Genomic DNA, 19,127 nt, shown 5'->3' on the forward strand with positions numbered 1-19,127 from the left:
GCCACGCAGTATATAACACAGGCCACGTAGTATATAACACAGCCGACGTAGTATATAACGCAGCCCACATAGTATATAGCAATGTGGGCACCATATCCCTGTTAAAAAAAAAACAATTAAAATAAAAAATAATTATATACTCACCTTCCGTCGGCCCCCGGATCTAGCCGAGGCCTTTACCGATGCTCCTCGCGACGCTCCGTTCCCAATAATGCCTTTCAGCAATAACCCGTGATCATAATGGTTTTTTTTATTATTATTTTTAACATTCTATGTTTTTACTATTGATGCTGCATAAGCAGCAACAATAGTAAAAAGTGAAGCAATGTTTAACTCCCGCCCCAATCTCGCTGATTGGTCTTGACCAATCAGCGACCCAGGATTTCCGTTACAGAAGTTACAGGCAGACAGACGGAAGTTACAGACAGACGGAAGTACCCCTTAGGCAATTATATATATAGATAGTTAATGTGCATCTTCCATGTAGTCTGGAAGCCATTTTTTTTCCATCACAGAGATCCTGGGTAATTCTATGTGTCTAGGCGCCTTTCATGTAAATGTAGGCTTAAGTCTAGAGTTGAGTGAATTTTTAAAAATTAGGTTTCGATTACGATTGGCTGTGAATATTATTTTTGTAATACAGTATTTGCCGAACAGCTGAACGTCATTGGAGTCAATGGGAGTAGAAATAACCGAATATGTTCGGAATAGATCGTCAAACATAAATTCGGCACGATTTAAGGTACCAATATGGCACAAATATGGCAAATTCAGATTTGGCAACCGATTCCGAATATATTCGCTCAACTCTTTTTAAATCCAAACCAAAATATCACTTTGCAGTCTCACTGCTCCTACACAAGCATGTGCTTCATCGGTACAATAATTTGCAAAGTGGCATCCCGTGTAACGGACAAAGAATGTTCTAACACTTTCAATTGCATTTTACAATAAAGTGTGTAAGTTTACAATTGATTTGACACTCTTTCATGTACTTTGTTCTCTCCTACATTCATATCTAAAGATATTCTTATGCTACCTGTCACCAATGCACTTACACTGGGCAGTGGGCAGATGATAGTTTGCCTTTACTGTGGTGTTTTTTACGTGATGTCAGATTTGCCCTAAATCCAGCTGCTCAGTGTTTTTATATATGTATATATATAGAGAGAGAGATACATACAGATATATATATATATATATATATATATATATATATATATATATATATATTGTATTAAATATATAGAATGTATAAAGTATGTATGTATAATATATACAGTTGTTTGAAAATGTGTTTGCCCCATCCTGATTTCCTATTCTTTTGCATGTTTGTCACACTTAAATGTTTCAGATCACAAAACAAATGTAAATATTAGACTAAGATAACACAAGTAAACACAAAATGTAGTTTATAAATGAAGGTCTTTATTATTAAGGAAAAAAGAAATCCAAACCTACTGGATCCAGGGTGAAAAAGTGATTGCCCCCTAAGCCTAATAGCTGGTTAGGCCACCCTTATCAGCAACACCTGCAATCAAGCGTTTGCGATAAGTGGTAATGAGTCTTTTACAAAGCCCTGGAGGAATTTTGGCCACTCATCTTTGCAGAATTGTTGTAATTCAGCCACAATGGAGGGTCTCTGAGCATGAAACACCTTTTTAAGGTCCTGCCACGACACCTTAAAGGGAACCTGCAGCAGGATAGTGCGCAATAACAACCAGACACTGTCAGGTTGGCGCCATTATACTGATTAAAATGATACCTGGGTTGATGAACTCCGTCTTGTGGTTGTTTAACCCCTTACTGCCATTGGACGGGTTAGTACGTTCAATGGCAGTACCCCCACTTTGATGTGGGCTCCGGTGGTGAGCCCGGACGTGTCAGCTGTTTTGAACCGCAATAACTGGCGGAAAACCTAATGCGTATGTAGAAAGTGCACACCCGAGGTACAGAAATTTTCAAAAACTACTTTGTCACCAAATCACAAACATGATTAAAAACATTTAAAAACAACAATAACACCCCCATCCATGTACTATAATAAATCTATGTGACCCTAGGACATGATACCGTAGCAACATAGGCACTCATAATGGAAGTGCAATATGCATGAATAATGTAAACACCAAAAAGTTATCATAAGGTCATAACAATCCAGCCGTAAATAATAAAATAATCAATTAAGTCAATATATTTGGCTGAGTGCACATACCATGGACCCTGGAATGTGGGCGTCCCCACAGGTGTAAGCTCGGTGTCTGAGAAAGATAAAGCAATTGTCCAAACAAGGGGGGTCACATACTGTGACAGGAAGCCATTAGTGATGAGCGAGTGTACTCGTTGCTCGGGTTTTCCCGAGCACGCTCGGGTGACCTCCGAGTATTTGTTAGTGTTCGGAGATTTAGTTTTCATCGCGGCAGCTGAATGATTTACAGCTATTAGCCAGGCTGAGAACATGTGGGGGTTGCCTGGTTGCTAGGTAATCCACACATGTAATCAAGCTGGCTAATAGCTGTAAATCATGCTGCTGAGGACATGGAAACTTAATCTCCAAGCAGTCATAAATATTCGGAGACCACCCGAGCGTGCTCGGGAAAACCCGATCAACGAGTACACTCGCTCATCACTAGAAGCCATCCTAAATCCCTCATGCGTGCAATATAGCATTATACAAATTGGAACAAGAGCGCAGAAAAAATGTATTATAGTGGACAAAGTTATTATCCAATATTGAATAACTACAATGTCAAATAGATATGCTGCGCTGCAAAAGAACCAGGTGGTAATCACAGGGGAGAACCCATGTAAATAGCTAGATAGTCCATAAGACAATAGAGATAATGGTAGCAGGGAGCCCCTGGCTGAAGGGAGGGAGATGGATGGCGTGGAAAGATGGGAGTGTGGGCTCTCCATGCCGCTTCCCCATACTCGGGCAGGCATCATCTGTAGCCTAGGTCCCAGCTTCTCTGGGGTCTAGCTGCAGCATTCAGTAATTGGATCTTCCCCATTTGATTCCTGTGGTATTGGGGCCCCAGTCGCTTCCATTTTCGGTGCTTCAGGGCCTCCGAGCTGCTCCCCCATGCTCCAGCGGTCATCACCTGCAAATTTAGATCCCGGCTTCTCTCGGGCCTAGCTGCAGCGTTGGCTCTGCCACCTTCCTGCTCTTCGGGCAGTCTTTTCTCCCGCCCGTCTCTTAGCTCCTTCCTGCCTTCTTGTCGGCGGTTAGCAACGCCCCCCGAAGCCGGGCACTTCTTACCGCACCTGGACACGGCGTTTGGGCTCCGCGCCCCCTCCTTTTCCGGCTTTCAAGAGCGGGCTTTTCAGCGCGCGCTTTCCCTTCTTGGACCTGGGCATCCTCTTGTGGCTGCCATCTTTCTGGACTGCGTAGCCAGATAGTGCCTCCTTCTTGCGGAGTACCCTCTTCCTGCACAGCAGCCCTGCGCCCGGACGCTGAATCAGGATCACTGCACAGTACTGTGAGTAGCTCTGCTCTGCGTTTTACTGTCCCCTAACCTGCTGGCATCACTTAGTGGGTCTGCTCATCATGTCTAATTCTAAGGAAGAACGTCCTCGTCTTCCTGCCTCCTCTTCTTCTTCTGCTCTGGTCAGATATTTTGAAGGCTCTTCCTGTAAATGCAGGCTTCCCTCAGGTCAGTCCTCTCCCTTCTGTCAGGACTGCAGCATCCCCACTGTACCCTCCGCCCAGGAGCTTCCTTCTGTCCCAGGTGAGGGCGAAACTCCTATCCCAGGGTGGGCTTCCTCTCAGTCACAATCTGTGGCGCATCTCAGCAGGGTGTCTCAGACCCTGGTGTCCGTTCTTGATAGGTTGCCCCTGCAGACTCCCGCGGTAGCCAGCGGGTCACAGGAAGCTCCGTCCGGGCTTTCCAACACAGGTTGCAAAAGATCCAGACAGGAGGGCCGGTCTGAGTCTTCTTCCCGTTCCATCTCGCCCCTTGGTCCGTCTCGGCGGTCTGCTTCGCGATCTTCCTCTCCTGAGTCAGGCGAGGCGTTTTCAGATGCGCCATCAGAGGACGCTTTGGAGCTGGATTCGGACCAAATCGCTAACATGAGGGCTATGGTGAAGAGTCTCATTGGGGTGATCAACCGGACCTTTGGCATCAAAGATACCTCTACGGAACCTGCAGATCAGGCAGTTTTGTTTAGACGGTCTAAACCACCTTCCATGGTCTTTGCTCCTCATTCAGAGTTTGAGGAGATTCTGGCCAGGGAAAGGCAGAATCCGACCAGACGTTTTCAAAGAGGAAAGCGCCTTGGCGTGTTATATCCCTTTTCTCCTGAACTTACCTCCAACTGGACAGCTTCTCCTTCCGTGGACCCACCAGTTTCTAGACTGTCTACCAACACGGTCCTCCCGCTTACTGACGGAGCAAGGTCAGCTTTTGAAGCGGCTGCGTCTACTTTGTCTGGCCTTCACTTCCACTTGGGTTTCAATATCCTTAGCCAAATGGGCCAAACAACTCCATCAAGGTATTCTGGCTGGAGCTCACCCAGAACAGCTGGCAGATCTCGCCAACCAGATTTCTTACGCAGGGCAGAATTTGGATTCTGCCTCCCTGGATGCCACGTCTTGCGCAGCTCCGGCGTCCAGTAATGTTGTTGCTATCCAGCGAACTGTTTGGCTTAAAGGGAACCTGTCACCCCCAAAATGGACGATGAGCTAAGCCCACCAGCATCAGGGGCTTATCTACAGCATTCTGGAATGCTGTAGCTAAGCCCCCGATGTATCCTGAAAGATGAGAAAAAGAGGTTATATTATACTCACCCAGGGGTGTTCCCGCTGCGGTCCGGTGCCTCCCATTTTCTTACGATGATGTCCTCTTCTTGTCTTCACGCTGCAACTCCGGCGCATGCGTACTTTGTCTGCCCTGTTGAGGACAGAGCAAAGTACAGCAGTGCGCAGGCCCCGGGATCGATTCTTCTAATCCCGCCCTCCAAGAGACCCCGCTCTGGTCCTTGGTTTCTTTGCATCCATAGCCTCCGTTCGGGGGTAATCGTTCCTGTTCCAGAAAGAGAATGATTCACAGGTTTCTATTCAAACTTGTTTGTGGTGCCGAAAAAAGATGGTGCAGTTTGTTCCATTCTGGACCTCAAGTTACTGAACAAAAGGGTTCGCCTGCCACAGTTCAGGATGGAATCCCTTCATTCAGTAATCGCTTCCATGGAGGCGCAGGAATTTCTGTGCTCCATAGACATTCAGGACTCCTATCTTCATGTCCCTATATTCCCGGGACATCACAAATTCCTGCGTTTTGCTGTACATCAGGAGCATTTCCAGTTTGTTGCCCTACCGTTCGGTCTTGCAACTGCTCCCAGGGTTTTCACAAAGATCATGGCAGCGTTGATGGCCATTTTGAGGATCAGAGGTCTAGTGCTCTTCCCGTACCATGACGACATCCTCATCAAGGCTCTGTCTTTTTCCCAGGCTCACAAAAGTTTAACCATCGTCCTCGATACCCTATTCCGCTTCGGGTGGCTTGTCAACAGGAAGAAGTCCTGCCTTGTTCCGACTCGTGTTTCTAGGCATGCTGCTCGACACCCATCAGTCACGGGTTTTCCTCCCAGAAGAGAAAGGAGCAATTCCCCGGCGGGAAGTACGCTTGCTTCAGGGCCCTCAGCTGCCATCCTTGCGATCAGCCATGAAGGTCCTAGTGAGCATGGTGGCAATGTCGGAGGCGATCCCCTTCGCTCAATTCCACTCAAGACCACTTCAGCAATTCCACTCAAGACCACTTCAGCAGGATGCTTTTGCAGTGGGACAAGTCTCTTTTCCCTGGATCGTCCGATTCGGCTCCCGTCTCGGGTTAAACGGTCCCTCAATTGGTGGCTGACCTCAACCCTCATCTTCCAGGGCCGGTCCTTCCCGTTCACTGGCAGGTGGTGACGATTGACACCAGCCTTCTCGGCTGGAAGGCGGTTTTTCGCCACCTGACTGTCTAGGGCCGTTGGTCTGCACAGGAGTCTGCTCTGCCGATCAACGTCCTCGAGATACGGGCCATCTTTGTGTCCCTCCTTCACTGGGAAAGGCTTCTCAAGGGTCTGCCAATCCGAATTCAGATGGACAATGCCACATATGGCATATGTCAACTACCAGGGAGGGACTCTTGAGTTCGTTGGCGTTGGCCGAGGTATCCAAGATCCTCCTTTGGGCAGAAGTGACAGTTCCGGCGATATCCGAGGTGCATATCCCCGGCATGGACAACTGGGCCGCCAGTTTTCTCAGCCGCGAGAGCCTTGCGGCAAGGGAATGATCCCTGCATCAGGAGGTCTTCCATCAGATTTGCCTTCGATGGGGAACTCCGGATGTGGACCGACTGAACAGGAAGGGCTCCCTCAGTTTGTCTCCCGGTCCGCGATCCTCTCGCGGTGGGAGTGGGCGCCGATGCTCTGGCCATTCCTTGGTCACAGTTTGCGCTTCCCCTATCTGTTCCCTCCCCTTCCCCTTCTTCTCAAGCTGTTGAAGAAGATCAAGGAGGCGGGGGTGTCAGTCATTCTGATCTCACCGGATTAGCCCAGAAGGCCTTGGTTCGTGGAGATCATCAACGTTCTCGTGGACGCTCCCTGGTGGCTTCCAGACAGATCCGATCTGTTGTCTCAAGTCCGATCTGCCACCCGAATTCTTGGTCACTCAGTTTGACGGCGTGGCTGTTGAAACCGCGGTTCTGAAAGCGTCCGGTTTTTCAGATCTGGTGATTCACACCATGATACAGGCTGGGAAGCCGTCGTCCTCCAGGATCTACTATCAAACCTGGAGGGCCTATTTCAACTGGTGCGAGTCCAATCACATCCCACCTATGTCTTTTTCTCTCCCTTCTATTTTGGCATTTCTCCAGGCAGCACTGGACGCGGATCTTGCCCTTAGTTCTCTAAAGGGTCAAGTATCAGCGCTTTCCATTCTTTTTCAGAAGACGTTATCCTCCCGACTGCAGGTCAAGACCTTCCTTCAGTTTTAGCGCATGCAGCTCCTCTGTACAGGGCTCCCATGGATCCCAGAGATCTCAATCTAGTCCTGGAGACCCTGAAGGGTTCTCCCTTTGAGCCTTTCAGAGAGGTTTACCTGTCATTTCTGTCCTGGAAGGTGGCCTTTTTTGTGGCCATCACCTCCATCCGGTGTGTCTCGGAGTTGGTGGCCCTTTCTCGTCGCCCTGCTTTCTTGGTTCTTCACCAGCATAAGGTGGTCCTACGGCCTCCGCCTGCCTTCCTTCCCAAGGCGGTGTCCGCCTTCCACCTAAATGATGACATCGCTCTAACTTCTTTTTGTCCTGCTCCGACTCATGCTCTGGATCTTCCCTGAACAAGCTAGACCTGTTCAGGGCAGTGAAGATCTATCTGGATAGAACGGTTTCTTTTCAGAAGACGGATTCTCTTTTCATCATTCCAGATGGTATGCATAGAGGCCTTCCGGCCTCCAAGGCGACTATTGCTCGCTGGATCAGAACAGCAATTTTGGAGGCTTAACGGGTCAAGAACAGAGTGCCCCCTCCTGGGATTAAGGCTCAATCTACCCGGGCAGTGGGCACCTCCTGGGCGGTGCACCACAGGGTTTCCGCCTTACTGCTTTGCAAAGCGGCAACCTGGTCTTCCATCCACACATTCACCAAATTTTACAGGGTCCATCCCTAAACTTTGGCAGACACCAACCTAGGCAGAAGGATCTTGCAGGCGGCAGTGGTGAGTCCTCTGAGCTGATGGAAGTCTGCTTTTCCCTCCCAGGGACTGCTTTGGGACGTCCTCTGGTTCCTGTGTCCCCCAATGAAGCAATGGAGAAAGCAGAATTTTTGGTTGCTTACCGTAAAATCTGTTTCTCGGAACATTCATTGGGGGACACCGCAGCCTCCCATGTTGATCTGTTCCTTTGTTTCTGTGTTCTATGGTTACAGTTAAGATGTCTGTTTTGTGTTCTTTCAATTTGTTGTTTCTCCTTGCTTTCTCATGATCTGATTATCATAGTGCCAGTCGGTGGAGGGTACACTGCAGAGAAGGAGCTAACTTTTTTTGTGCATAGTGTCAGCCTCCTAATAGCAGCACCATATACCCATGGTTCCTGTGTCTCCCAATGAAGGCTCTGAGAAACATATTTTACGGTAAGCAACCAAAAATCCTGTTTTTTGTGCAGATACGTTCTTTTGATCGCCCTTTATTGCATTTTAATGCAATGTCGCGGCGACCAAAAAAATGTAATTCTGGTGTTTTGATTTTTTTTTTCTCGCTACGCTGTTTAGCGATCAGATTAATCCTTTTTTTTATTGATCGGGCGATTCCGAACGCGGCGATACGAAATATGTCTATATATTTTTTGTTTTGTTTTATTTTGAATGAGGCGAAGGGGGGGGTGATTTGAACTTTTATATTTTTATTGTTTTCATATTTTTAAAAACATTTTTTTTTCTACTTTTGGCATTCTTCAATAGCCTCCATGGGAGGCTAGAAGCTGCCACAACTTGATCGGCTCTGCTACATAGAGGCGGTCCTCAGATCGCCTCTATGTAGCTGAATTGCAGACTTGCTATGAGCACGGACCACAGGGTGGCACTCACAGCAATCCGGCATCAACAACCATAGACCTCTGGTTGTCATGCCAACACACCGGTGACCTGTGATCACGTGATGCAGGTCACCGGTGTGCGCATTTCCGGCCCGATGGCTGGAAGTACTTGTTAAATGCCACTGTCAGAGTTTTACAGCGGCATTTACCTAGTTAATAGCCGCAGGCGGATCACTATTGCAGGCACATGTCAGCTGTTCAAAACAGCTGACAAGTCCCGGTTTTGAGGTGGGCTCACCGCCGGAGCCTACATCAAAGCGGGAAATACTGCCATCGGCGTAAGAGTAAGTCCGATGGCAGTAAGGGGTTAATCAGGTTAAAGTCACAACTTTGTCTAGGCCACTCCAAAGTCTTATTTTTGTTTTTCCTAAGCCATTCAGAGGTGGACTTGCTGGTGTGTTTTGGATCATTGTCCTGCTGCATAACCCAAGTGTGTTTCAGCTTGAGGTCACGAACAGATGGTCTGACATTCTCCTTCAAGATTTTTTGGTAGACAGCAGCATTTATGGTTCCATTTATCACAGCAAGTCTTCCAGGTCTTGAAGCAGCTAAACAGTCCCAAACCATCACACCACAATATTTTTTTAAATTCGTTTATTAATTCCAGAATAAACTGCACAATACACACGTTTGCATTTGTCATTATTAGTAACAGTATGAAATACAGATAGGGGTCATGCATTATTATATCTAAAAGTATTACAAAAGTGACAAACTGTGTATGTTAAATCACTGACGTCTTATAAATCACCTAGTATACAACATTTAACTACATTAACTTAACAATAGCAATAATGCGCCGCCAAAGGAAAATTAATACAGATTTCACCCCGTAAGTGATGCCCCCCAAACCACGAGCCCAACCTCCACATAGTAGCCAAGCTAATAAGGATTATAAAGTATTATAAGAGGAGTTCCATCTACCCCAAATCTTTTCAAATTTGCCTGGGCATCCTCTGTTTTGATATAGTGTACGCTCATACGGGATAATCGAATTCACCAGATCAACCCAGGCTCTGAGAGACGGGCAAGAACCACCCATCCATCGTAATGCTAACACCTTTCGTGCCATAAAAAGTGACTCTCGTAGAAATATTCCGGTGCAATGATCCCAAGCTTCCGCATCCCACACCCCAAATAAGCAGATCAGTGGTTCAAGTGGGACAGGGATCAGTAATAAGGATGTTAAAAAAGACGTCACCTCACTCCAATACTGACGAATAACAGGGCATTTCCAAATCATGTGGATGAAATCCGCATCACCCGAATGGCACCTCAAGCAATCCGACGAGTGGAAGCGGCCCATTTTAAAAAGCCGTACCGGGGTCAAATAAGACTGATGCAGAATATATAATTGAGTCATTTTATTATTAATTGAGGGAGAGACTTTAGTTGGGGACTCCAAAATATCCTCCCATTCTTCTCCCGATACATCAGGAAGAAGTCCCTCCCACTTCCCTTTGACGGAATTTATAGTAGACCCATCTCCCATGGACAACAAATAAGTATATAAGGAGGAAATAAGTCCTTGAGGGCCCTGTGAGTTGAGAATACCTATCAAAGGTAAGGATGAAATAGCTCGATCCCCACCCATACTCCGCATATGTGATTGAAAGGCTGATCTTAGCTGTAAATAACGGAAGAACTGAGACCTCGGAACACTGTGGGTATTCTGTAATTGTACAAAGGATGCAAAGACCCCCTGGTTATATACATCTCTCACCGAGAGAACACCATGCGAGATCCAAAAATTAGTGGATGGATGGTTCAACAGTCCCGGAAAGTAACTATTATTCCATAGAGGCATTTCAGCCACTACATCTACAAATCCAGTAACTTTTTTAATTTGTCTCCATATTGATCGTGCCAGCCGGTGCAACTGCAGCAAACGGGGGGCATTAACTTTCTCTAGTTCTAGAAACCCCAGTGGACAATCAGCCCGGGCACCATGGAGCAAATGGCTCTCCGAGTTAGGCAGGGAATTATTAGGCATCCATTTATTTATCGCCTTGGCCTGGCCGGCGAGATAATATAAGTAGAAATCTGGCAAAGCCGCCCCACCCCCCTGCTTCGGCCTCTGTAATGTCGACAATTTAAGTTTGGGCCTAGTTTTCCCCCATATAAAGGATGTAACCAGGGAGTTTAACCTTGCGAAGAAGTGTTTGGGTATGGGCACGGCACTGTGCTGAAGGCAATAGTTAAGCTTAGGGAGCAGTATCATTTTAATTAGATTAATTCGGCCGGCAACCGAGAGCGGGAGTTTGTTCCAGGTTGTAAATTTAATTCTAACCAAATCTAATAGTGGGTAGATATTAAGTTGCAGATCTAATTGGCTGTATTTGGACATGTGAATACCTAAATATTTGAAACTGGATACAATGGGGAGCGGCGAGAGAGTTTCGAGGCAGGGTGCCTGGGTATGTGAGAGAGGGAACAAGGCAGATTTATCCCAATTTATATATAGCCCTGAAAATTTACTGAACTTATCTATAGTCGCAATCACCTGTGGTAACGTTTCCTCTACTTTGTCCATAAATATCACCATATCGTCAGCATAGAGACCGATGGTATCCACTCGATCCGCAATATTTATTCCCTTAATACCATCAGAGGTTCTTATGCGTATTGCCAAGGCCTCTATTGCCAAGGCGAAGAGGGCCGGGGATAGAGGACATCCCTGGCGAGTTCCCCTATAAAGGGAAAAGGGCTCAGAAATGGTATTATTCACAACTATACGTGCCCTGGGCTTCCTATATAGTATATCTATCCCTCTTAGAAATTTGTCCCCAAAACCGTATTTCCTCAGACACGCAGATAGAAAGGGCCATTCGAGAGAGTCGAAAGCCTTGGCTGTATCTAACGATGCTAGTGCCCAGTTATTATCTGTTTCTAGGGAGCTATACTGAATCACTGATTGAACCCGTCTAATATTGATGGAGGTGCTTTTTCCAGGCATGAAGCCAGTCTGGTCAGGGTGTATAAGGTCTGATATGATTGCGTTCAGTCTAGTAGCCAGAATTTTAGTAAAGATTTTATAATCCACATTTACCAACGATATAGGACGATATGACCCACATTCCAGAGGATCCTTCCCCTCTTTCCTGAGCATAACAATATTTGCATCATAAAATGTTTCGGGCACAGGTCCTCCCTCCCATATTTCCCGAAGTACCTTCAATAAAAGTGGTGCCAGTTGATCACAGTATTTCTTGTAAAACTCAATAGGAAACCCATCCGGCCCAGGGGCCTTCCCAGTGGCCATATCCGCCATAGCATGTTCTACTTCCTCCATGGTAAATTCAGCGTCCATATAGGCCCGCTGGGTTGGACTCAACAAAGGAAACACTATATCTGATAGATAATCCAGACACTCAAAGACATCAAGACCACTACCAGATTTATACAGCGTCTCATAGTAATCATGAAAACACTGAAGTATCTTATCCGTGGAGGACACCAATGTGCCATCAAGTGTGCGGATTTGTAGTATAGTATTGGAGGTATTATGTTGGCGTACTAAGAAGGCAAGGAGTGTGCTAGCCTGGTTCCCTAGCTCGAAGTAGGATTGACGGGTAAAGAATAATTTGCGTTTTGACTTGGTGTCTGCATGTTGAACATATAACCTCTGAGAAGCAAGCCACTCAGCCCTGTTACCACTAGTTTGACTAGATATATAGGCAGCCTCCGAGTCTTTCAGCCGCTGCTCTATCTCATCATCTTCCCTCGCCGTCACCCTTTTAATGTAGGAAATTGTGGAGGACAAACACCCCCTTAAATAGGCTTTTAGAGTATCCCAAAACAAGCCAAGATTTTGGGGTTCCGGGTGAGTTGAATTAAAGCAATTCAGCTGGTCAACCGTTCTATCATTAGAGTCCATTAATTTTAACCAAAAGGGGTTCAACTTCCAGGGCATATTATTATATGATTGGCCATATTTAAGTTTGAGGATAACCGGACTGTGGTCCGAAATCCCTCTACTGCCATGCTCAACACCATCCACCCACAGTGCCAGATTACTAGAACCGAATATGTAATCTATGCGAGATAAAGATTGCCTAGTGGATGAGTGGCAGGTATATCCTTTAGTCTCTGGGTGACGCACTCTCCACAAATCCAGCCATCCACTACCACCCATAAACAACGCCAGTTGGGAGGGGGGCCAAGACCGGGGATCCCCAATTGTCGCGTCATCTAATCTCAATCTGTCCAGGGACCCATCCATGACTAGGTTAAAATCTCCCATACAAATAACACTAGCATCAGGATAATTTAAGGAGAAACCCAATGCCATACGAAGGATCGAAGTACCAGCGGGGGCAGGGGGATTATAGATACATAATATCACATATTCTCGCGAGTTGATAAATGCATGCACAAAGACAAAGCGACCCTCCGGATCCCGCCGTGCCTCCCTGGCCTCCCATCTAACATCTCTATGTATTAACAGAGAAACCCCTCTCGAGTAGCTGGTGTGGAATGCGTGAAGAGACCACTGCACCCACGGTTTTTTTGTATATCGAGCTGTGTCTCTAGTCAGATGTGTCTCCACCAGTGCCACAATGTGTGGGCGATACCGTCTAATCTGCGAGAATACTTTAATTTTCTTCCGGGGGGTTTTGATACCTCGTATATTCCAGGTCATAAATATGATCTCAGATCCCATATTGATACTTAAAAGAAAGGAAGATGTGAAGTAGTACTCGGGTCCGGTTCAGAGGCACCAAACAAGGCTTAAAAATAGTGTTAGTGGCAACCATACACATTGAACAATCAAAACTAATACAAAAAACAACCCAACATAATGTAACTTTAACAGTAGAGAAGTACAATCCTGCACTCCTGTGATCAAATAGAAAAGGGGATACCCTCACTGACTCCAGCGTCCGGTATTATTAATAAGCTCAGCACCCACACGAAGAGCTCCTTTTTCCCCCATATTGCCATTGGACAGAAGAAGCCGATTAGGAGTCATTTACAGTGGACACCTTGTAGGACCGCAACCATTCAGTGACCTCCGCCGGGTCCGTAAAGAATAAGGAGGAACCATCATGGACAATACGTAGTCGAGCAGGATAAAGCATGGCGTAGATAATATTTTTATCCCGTAGTTGTTTCTTAATTTCCATAAACCGCGCCCGCTGCTTCTGAAGCTCCATTGAGAAATCCGGGAAAATTGATATGGTAGCATTGTTGAATTTAATAGGACCCTTCTGTCGCGCCAAGCGGAGAATAGCATCCCTATCCCTGCAGTTGAGGAGGCGCGCCAAAAAAGGTCTAGGCGGAGTTCCAGGGGGGAGAGGTCTCGCTGGGACCCTATGGGCCCTCTCCACCGAGAATGTTGAGGAGAATCCATTTCCCAGAGAGGTTTTAAGCCAGTCTTCCAAAAATTGTTCAGGTTGCTGACCCTCCGAGCGCTCTGGCAGGCCAATAATTCGAATGTTATTGCGGCGCAGCCTATTCTCCAGGTCATCTGCCTTTTGTTTCCAGGCGTTTATGGAACCGGCGACTTTTTTCAGAGTAGTCTCCATAGGGGTGATAGTATCCTCCACATGGGACACTCGTGTTTCAACCTCTGAAATGCGTCCTCTCATGGCCTGCATATCATGCCGCAGACGACCCACTTCAGTGTGCACGTCCTCTATCTTTTCAGTAAGGGACGATCTAGTGAGGGATATAGCCTGCATTAATTGCTCAGATGCTTGCTTAAGGGTCAGTTCCTCTTCTTGCTCTCCCTCCTCAATATCATCGGAGGGGCGATTTTTACGCTGGGCCGGCGTAGAATTATTCCTGAGAGTACGTACATTATCAGGGGGATCCTCCCTGGAGTATTTCCTCAATTTCTCAGCAGCCCCTGCCCCTTTGGAGTGATACATGGTGGGCAGCAGAAGGAGCCACACAAGTCAGCGGGCACAGGATATAGGGCTGTTTTTTTTAGAGAAAAAAGGGGCCACAAAACAAGCAGCTGGCGTAAGGAGAGTTGTAAAAAGTATTAAATGTAGCCTGAGGTGTTATATATCAGGACAGGCCCACAGCCACCACAGGAGGACCAGCAGGGAGGGGGTTAATCCCTCCAAAGTTATGGCGCCAGTGAAAGAGATGTCTATCTGGCAGGGGGGGGCGCAGGGCCCAATCTTTCAGGGCACACACACCACGCCGCCCTGTATATCCCGGGTTATCTGTTCACCTCTTGAGCAGCACCGTTAAAGTAATGAAGAGCGCCTCTTCCCTCACTGTCAGGGCGTGCGCACTGGTAATGGCCGCCGTCCCCTGCAGCCACTGCCGCCCGTCCCGGAGCTCTCAGCCCCTGCACTCCTATGCCACACAGCGTTCACCGCCGAAGAGCGCAGCCCCACCGAGTCCACCAGAGGAGAAGCCGGGTGTCAGAAGAGGCCAGTGCCGCGCCTTGTCCCGCCGGAGCGCGTGCTCCAAGATGGCCGCCGCTGCACAGGTACCCTCCGTCCGCCCAGACCACTCACGGATTCCAAGTCCCGGGTCCTTACTGCAGCCTTTTGGGGAGGTCACCTGACTCCCGGGGGTCCCAGGCTCCAGTGCCAGCCGATACCGCTGGCAAATAAGGGGTCTTAATGGCAGGATACAATCAGGATGGCCGGAGCTCTCACGAGGCACGTCTTTCCTCCTCAGTTACATAGCCACGCCCCCACACCACAATATTTTACTGTTAGTATGATGTTCTTTTTCTGAAATGCTGTGTTACTTCTACACCAGATGTAATCGGACATACACCTTCCAAAAAGTTCAACTTTTGTCTCGTCAATCCAAAGAGTATTTTCCCAAAAGTCTTGGGGATCATCAAGACTTATTGCTCAGTAGTGGTTTTTGTCTTGGAACTCCATGCAGGCCATTTTTGTCCTGTCTCTTTGTTATGGTGGAGTCCTGAACACTGGCCTTAACTGAGGCAAGTGAGGCCTGCAGTTCTTTGGATGTTGTTGGGTCTTTTGTGACCTCTTGGATGAGTCATCGCTGCGCTCTTGGGGTAATTTTAGTCAATCGGCCACTCCTGGAAAGTTCACCTCTGTTCCATGTTTTTGACATTTGTGGATAATGGCTTTTCCTGTGGTTCACTGGAGTCCCAAAGCTTTAGAAATGGCTTTATAACCTTTTCCAGACTTATAAATGTCAATTACTTTGTTTCTCATTTGTTCATGAATTTCTTTGGATCACGGCATGAATACTAGCTTTTGAGGATCTTTTTATCTAATTCACTTTGTCAGGCAGGTCCTATTCAGGTGATTTCTTGATTGAGGACAGGTATGGCAGTAATCAGGCCTGGGTGTGGCTTGGGAATTTGAACTCCTCTTGCCAAAGATGTGATAAACCACAGTTAGTTTATGTTTTAAGAGGGAGTGGGGTGGGGGCAGCAATCACTTTTTCACACAGGGCCCTGTATGTTTTGATTTCTTTTCCCTTAATAATATAGACCTTCATTTAAAATTAGCATTTTGTGATTACTTGTGTTATCTTTGTCTAATATTTGTATTTGAATGTATTTGGTGATCTGAAACATTTAAGTGTGACAAACATGCAAAAGAATAGCAAATCAGGAAGGGTCAAACACTTTTTCACATACATATATATATATATATATATGTGTGTGTGTGTGTGTGTTGCATTTTGTGCATATATATAGTTAAATGTGTATTTTCCCTCCATCAATTAGATCATTTTTCGTTTTGCTCTGGGTTTATTCAAATATAAAGAAGAGGATTTTCTGAAACTCCGCGACTCAACATCCATCTTTAAGTATCTGAGATACTTCAGTCGGACCATTCTTGATGCAAGGTGTGTTAAAGTCTTGTTATACTATGTGGTTATATACGGTTATGACAAGAATGTAACCATTACATACACATAAAGGAACATCAGTGCATTTATTTAAAATGATTATAAGCAGTTGTGATATTTATTTGTCTACCTTTTTCACCCTTTGTTGCAGGAAACTGAGTAATATGGCCTTTGTGGATATGAACCCATTCCCTCTACGCCAGATCCGCAACCGCCGAACGTATCACTTGGAGAAAGTCAGACTGGAGCTGTCTGAGTTAGACGCTATCCGCGCAGATTTTATTCGAGAACGGGAGACAAACCCAGAAAGACGAGATCTCATAAGTGACGATGATGAGGACAATTAGGGTGCAAAAAACCTGCCATCTTGGAGGTCACTGAAAAGAAACTTGTGAAATAACGCTGGGCGTATATCTAAACTTCTAGCAGTCTCTTTCTGGATATCCGTTTAGTATCAAATTGCTTAGAAAAAATATGGTAAATGTTCCTTTATGATTCTGAGATGAGAAAAGTGCCATTTGATCCTGACTACAGCAGAATAACACAGACTGTATTCAGTGCCTGATGTTAAAGGGATACTAAACGAAAATACTCTATGTTGTTCCTTGTCTTAAGCCCTTTCGGGCTAAGGAAACTCTTGCATTTCTAGGCCTAATGAGGCTAGCTATTCTAGAAAAATGTCCAATCCGGTGATTACTGCAGTACTGAGATCCAGAAAATATTTGTAAGAGTATGAAAAGTGTTGGCATCTCGTGTCATTCTAAATGTGTTTCTAAGGGAAGCAATCCAAGAAGTATGGTTTCTCCTTGCGGACAGTGACATGTTAAGCATGTCAAGATGAGGAGACTTAAAGCCGCAATGCTCCTCTGGGAAATATGCAAATTGTCTCTTCAGAGTTCTACTGTGCGTGTCTACTAGAGTTCTAGTCCTCTTCCTCTCTAAAGAGACAATTTGCATAAGGGAAGCAATGTAATTTGTTTTAGAAGGTGGCAGAATAAATTACCGCCATATACTGTGCAACACGTACTCTAAGCTCTGCTTGGGGACAGTGCACATACCCTTAGAGACGTTCCTCCCTGGGCTACATGGACCACAGATTGAGAAGCTGAGGATCGCTATGCACAATATGTCCAAAACCAATGCCCAATTCTTTGTTCCTACAATGGGTCTGGTTTGTACCCGATCTCCATTGAAATACAGGCATGCTCAGCTGAACTTGGCATGCATCTTTATGGTGGATTTGTGAGAAATAGCTGTTGCCTGACAACTATTTCACATGTATGGCCATCTTATGTTACATGTAACACTGCACTTTTAGGAGCTGATTACTTCAGGTTTAGCCCTTTCAGAAAACATGTTATGAGAGTGGGAAAAAAACATGCTGGAATATAAATGGTTACATTGGCATCGAGGATCAGGCATTCGGGTGCCAACATTTTGCATTGTTTGCACTTTTGGTAAAATCTTTTTTAGTATTTAGACATGTTAGTTGTAGAATGGTTACATAACAATCATTCCAAGCCTTCTTTATCACAGTATTTTTTTTACACTTTTTTGTTACCTTTAGCCACATATTTTCTTTTATGTTACAATATGCATATATATCAATTCATTTTATATTCTTTTTTTTGCCCTAAATTCCATAAGCATTCACATAAATGCAACAGTATTATAAACGTATAATTAATGCAGTTTATTTCTACCCGCATTTATATAACGGTTACATTGTGCGTTAAGTAAGCCTTACACTCATAGGATTTACTAATAAGGAATGCATGATGGCACTTACACAACAAACAAACATCGAGTTATATTACGATGTTCACACAAGCGTAGTGACCATGACGGGTGTATCAAAGCCTATTTCCAATTGATACCCAGTGGGCTGTTGATTTTAATGGAGCCATTCGTGGTTTCAGTAACTTTGATTATCATCCAAACATGAAGGAGAAATTTACCATAAAACATGTCCGAAATATTCTTTATTATCTCTATAATAAGTATTCAATTTATAATTAATGTATTGAGAGTAAAAGTTTGATAGAGGAAAAAAAAAAGATGGGATATCCAATAACCATATACTGAGGACAGCTAGCAATCATACCAATAGAGAATATGATGGCTCCTAGAAATATGTCAACAAGTTAAAATACAAAAAAATAGAAATACCCTTATACATGACAGCTAAAATGTACATGTCAAGGAATGAAAACGTGATTTTCGCTGTTTTCAAGCTTTATCAGGAGATGACAAGCACTAGTACCTTAGTAGACTGCACTAATCTTGCCATTAAAAGTACCAGAAACCCCAACCAAATTCTAGTATCTTTGTGTACACCTCCAGCATGTAGCATTAATATCTTTATACATTCCTAAAATGTACCATTTTTATGAGATGAAAGCCCCAAACGTATAAGGTGGCTTAAACCAGGGTTCTGAACATACCCTTAATTGTTAACTAACTACATTCCTTTAGTCTTGGCTGAGCCACATTGATGCCAACCAACATGGCAGCAGCCATCATTCCTAGTCTTTATCATGATGAGAAGAGCATGATCTATGTATCGTATTGGATCCACTGCGGTTTCGAAATAGTCCAAAAATCTATGAAATTGCAATGGAGAAGGCATGTTTGAGTTTGGTGACCACTAGTAAGCACTTTACCCCTCTGTGTAAAACATTATTCAGACTTTTTTTTCTCCATTTTTCTTCCTTGAGGGGAAGAAAGGTGGGATTTGATGTTTTTCACTTTAATAATG

General features: G+C 45.3%; 1 protein-coding gene across 1 annotated transcript in view; it reads left to right on the top strand.

The window, feature by feature from the left end:
* The window catches only part of TBC1D2B (TBC1 domain family member 2B), a 147,824-nt gene extending 129,321 nt beyond the window's left edge, over positions 1 to 18,503 (top strand). The window contains exons 12-13 of the mRNA XM_069765568.1: positions 16,245 to 16,366; positions 16,521 to 18,503. Coding sequence (XP_069621669.1) covers positions 16,245 to 16,366; positions 16,521 to 16,716 — 318 coding nt within the window. The 3' untranslated portion in view covers positions 16,717 to 18,503. The remainder of the gene's footprint in view (positions 1 to 16,244; positions 16,367 to 16,520) is intronic.
* The last annotated feature ends 624 nt before the right edge of the window (positions 18,504 to 19,127 follow it).

Source organism: Ranitomeya imitator, chromosome 4 (assembly GCF_032444005.1).
Source record: "Ranitomeya imitator isolate aRanImi1 chromosome 4, aRanImi1.pri, whole genome shotgun sequence".
NCBI classification, from domain to species: domain Eukaryota; kingdom Metazoa; phylum Chordata; class Amphibia; order Anura; family Dendrobatidae; genus Ranitomeya; species Ranitomeya imitator.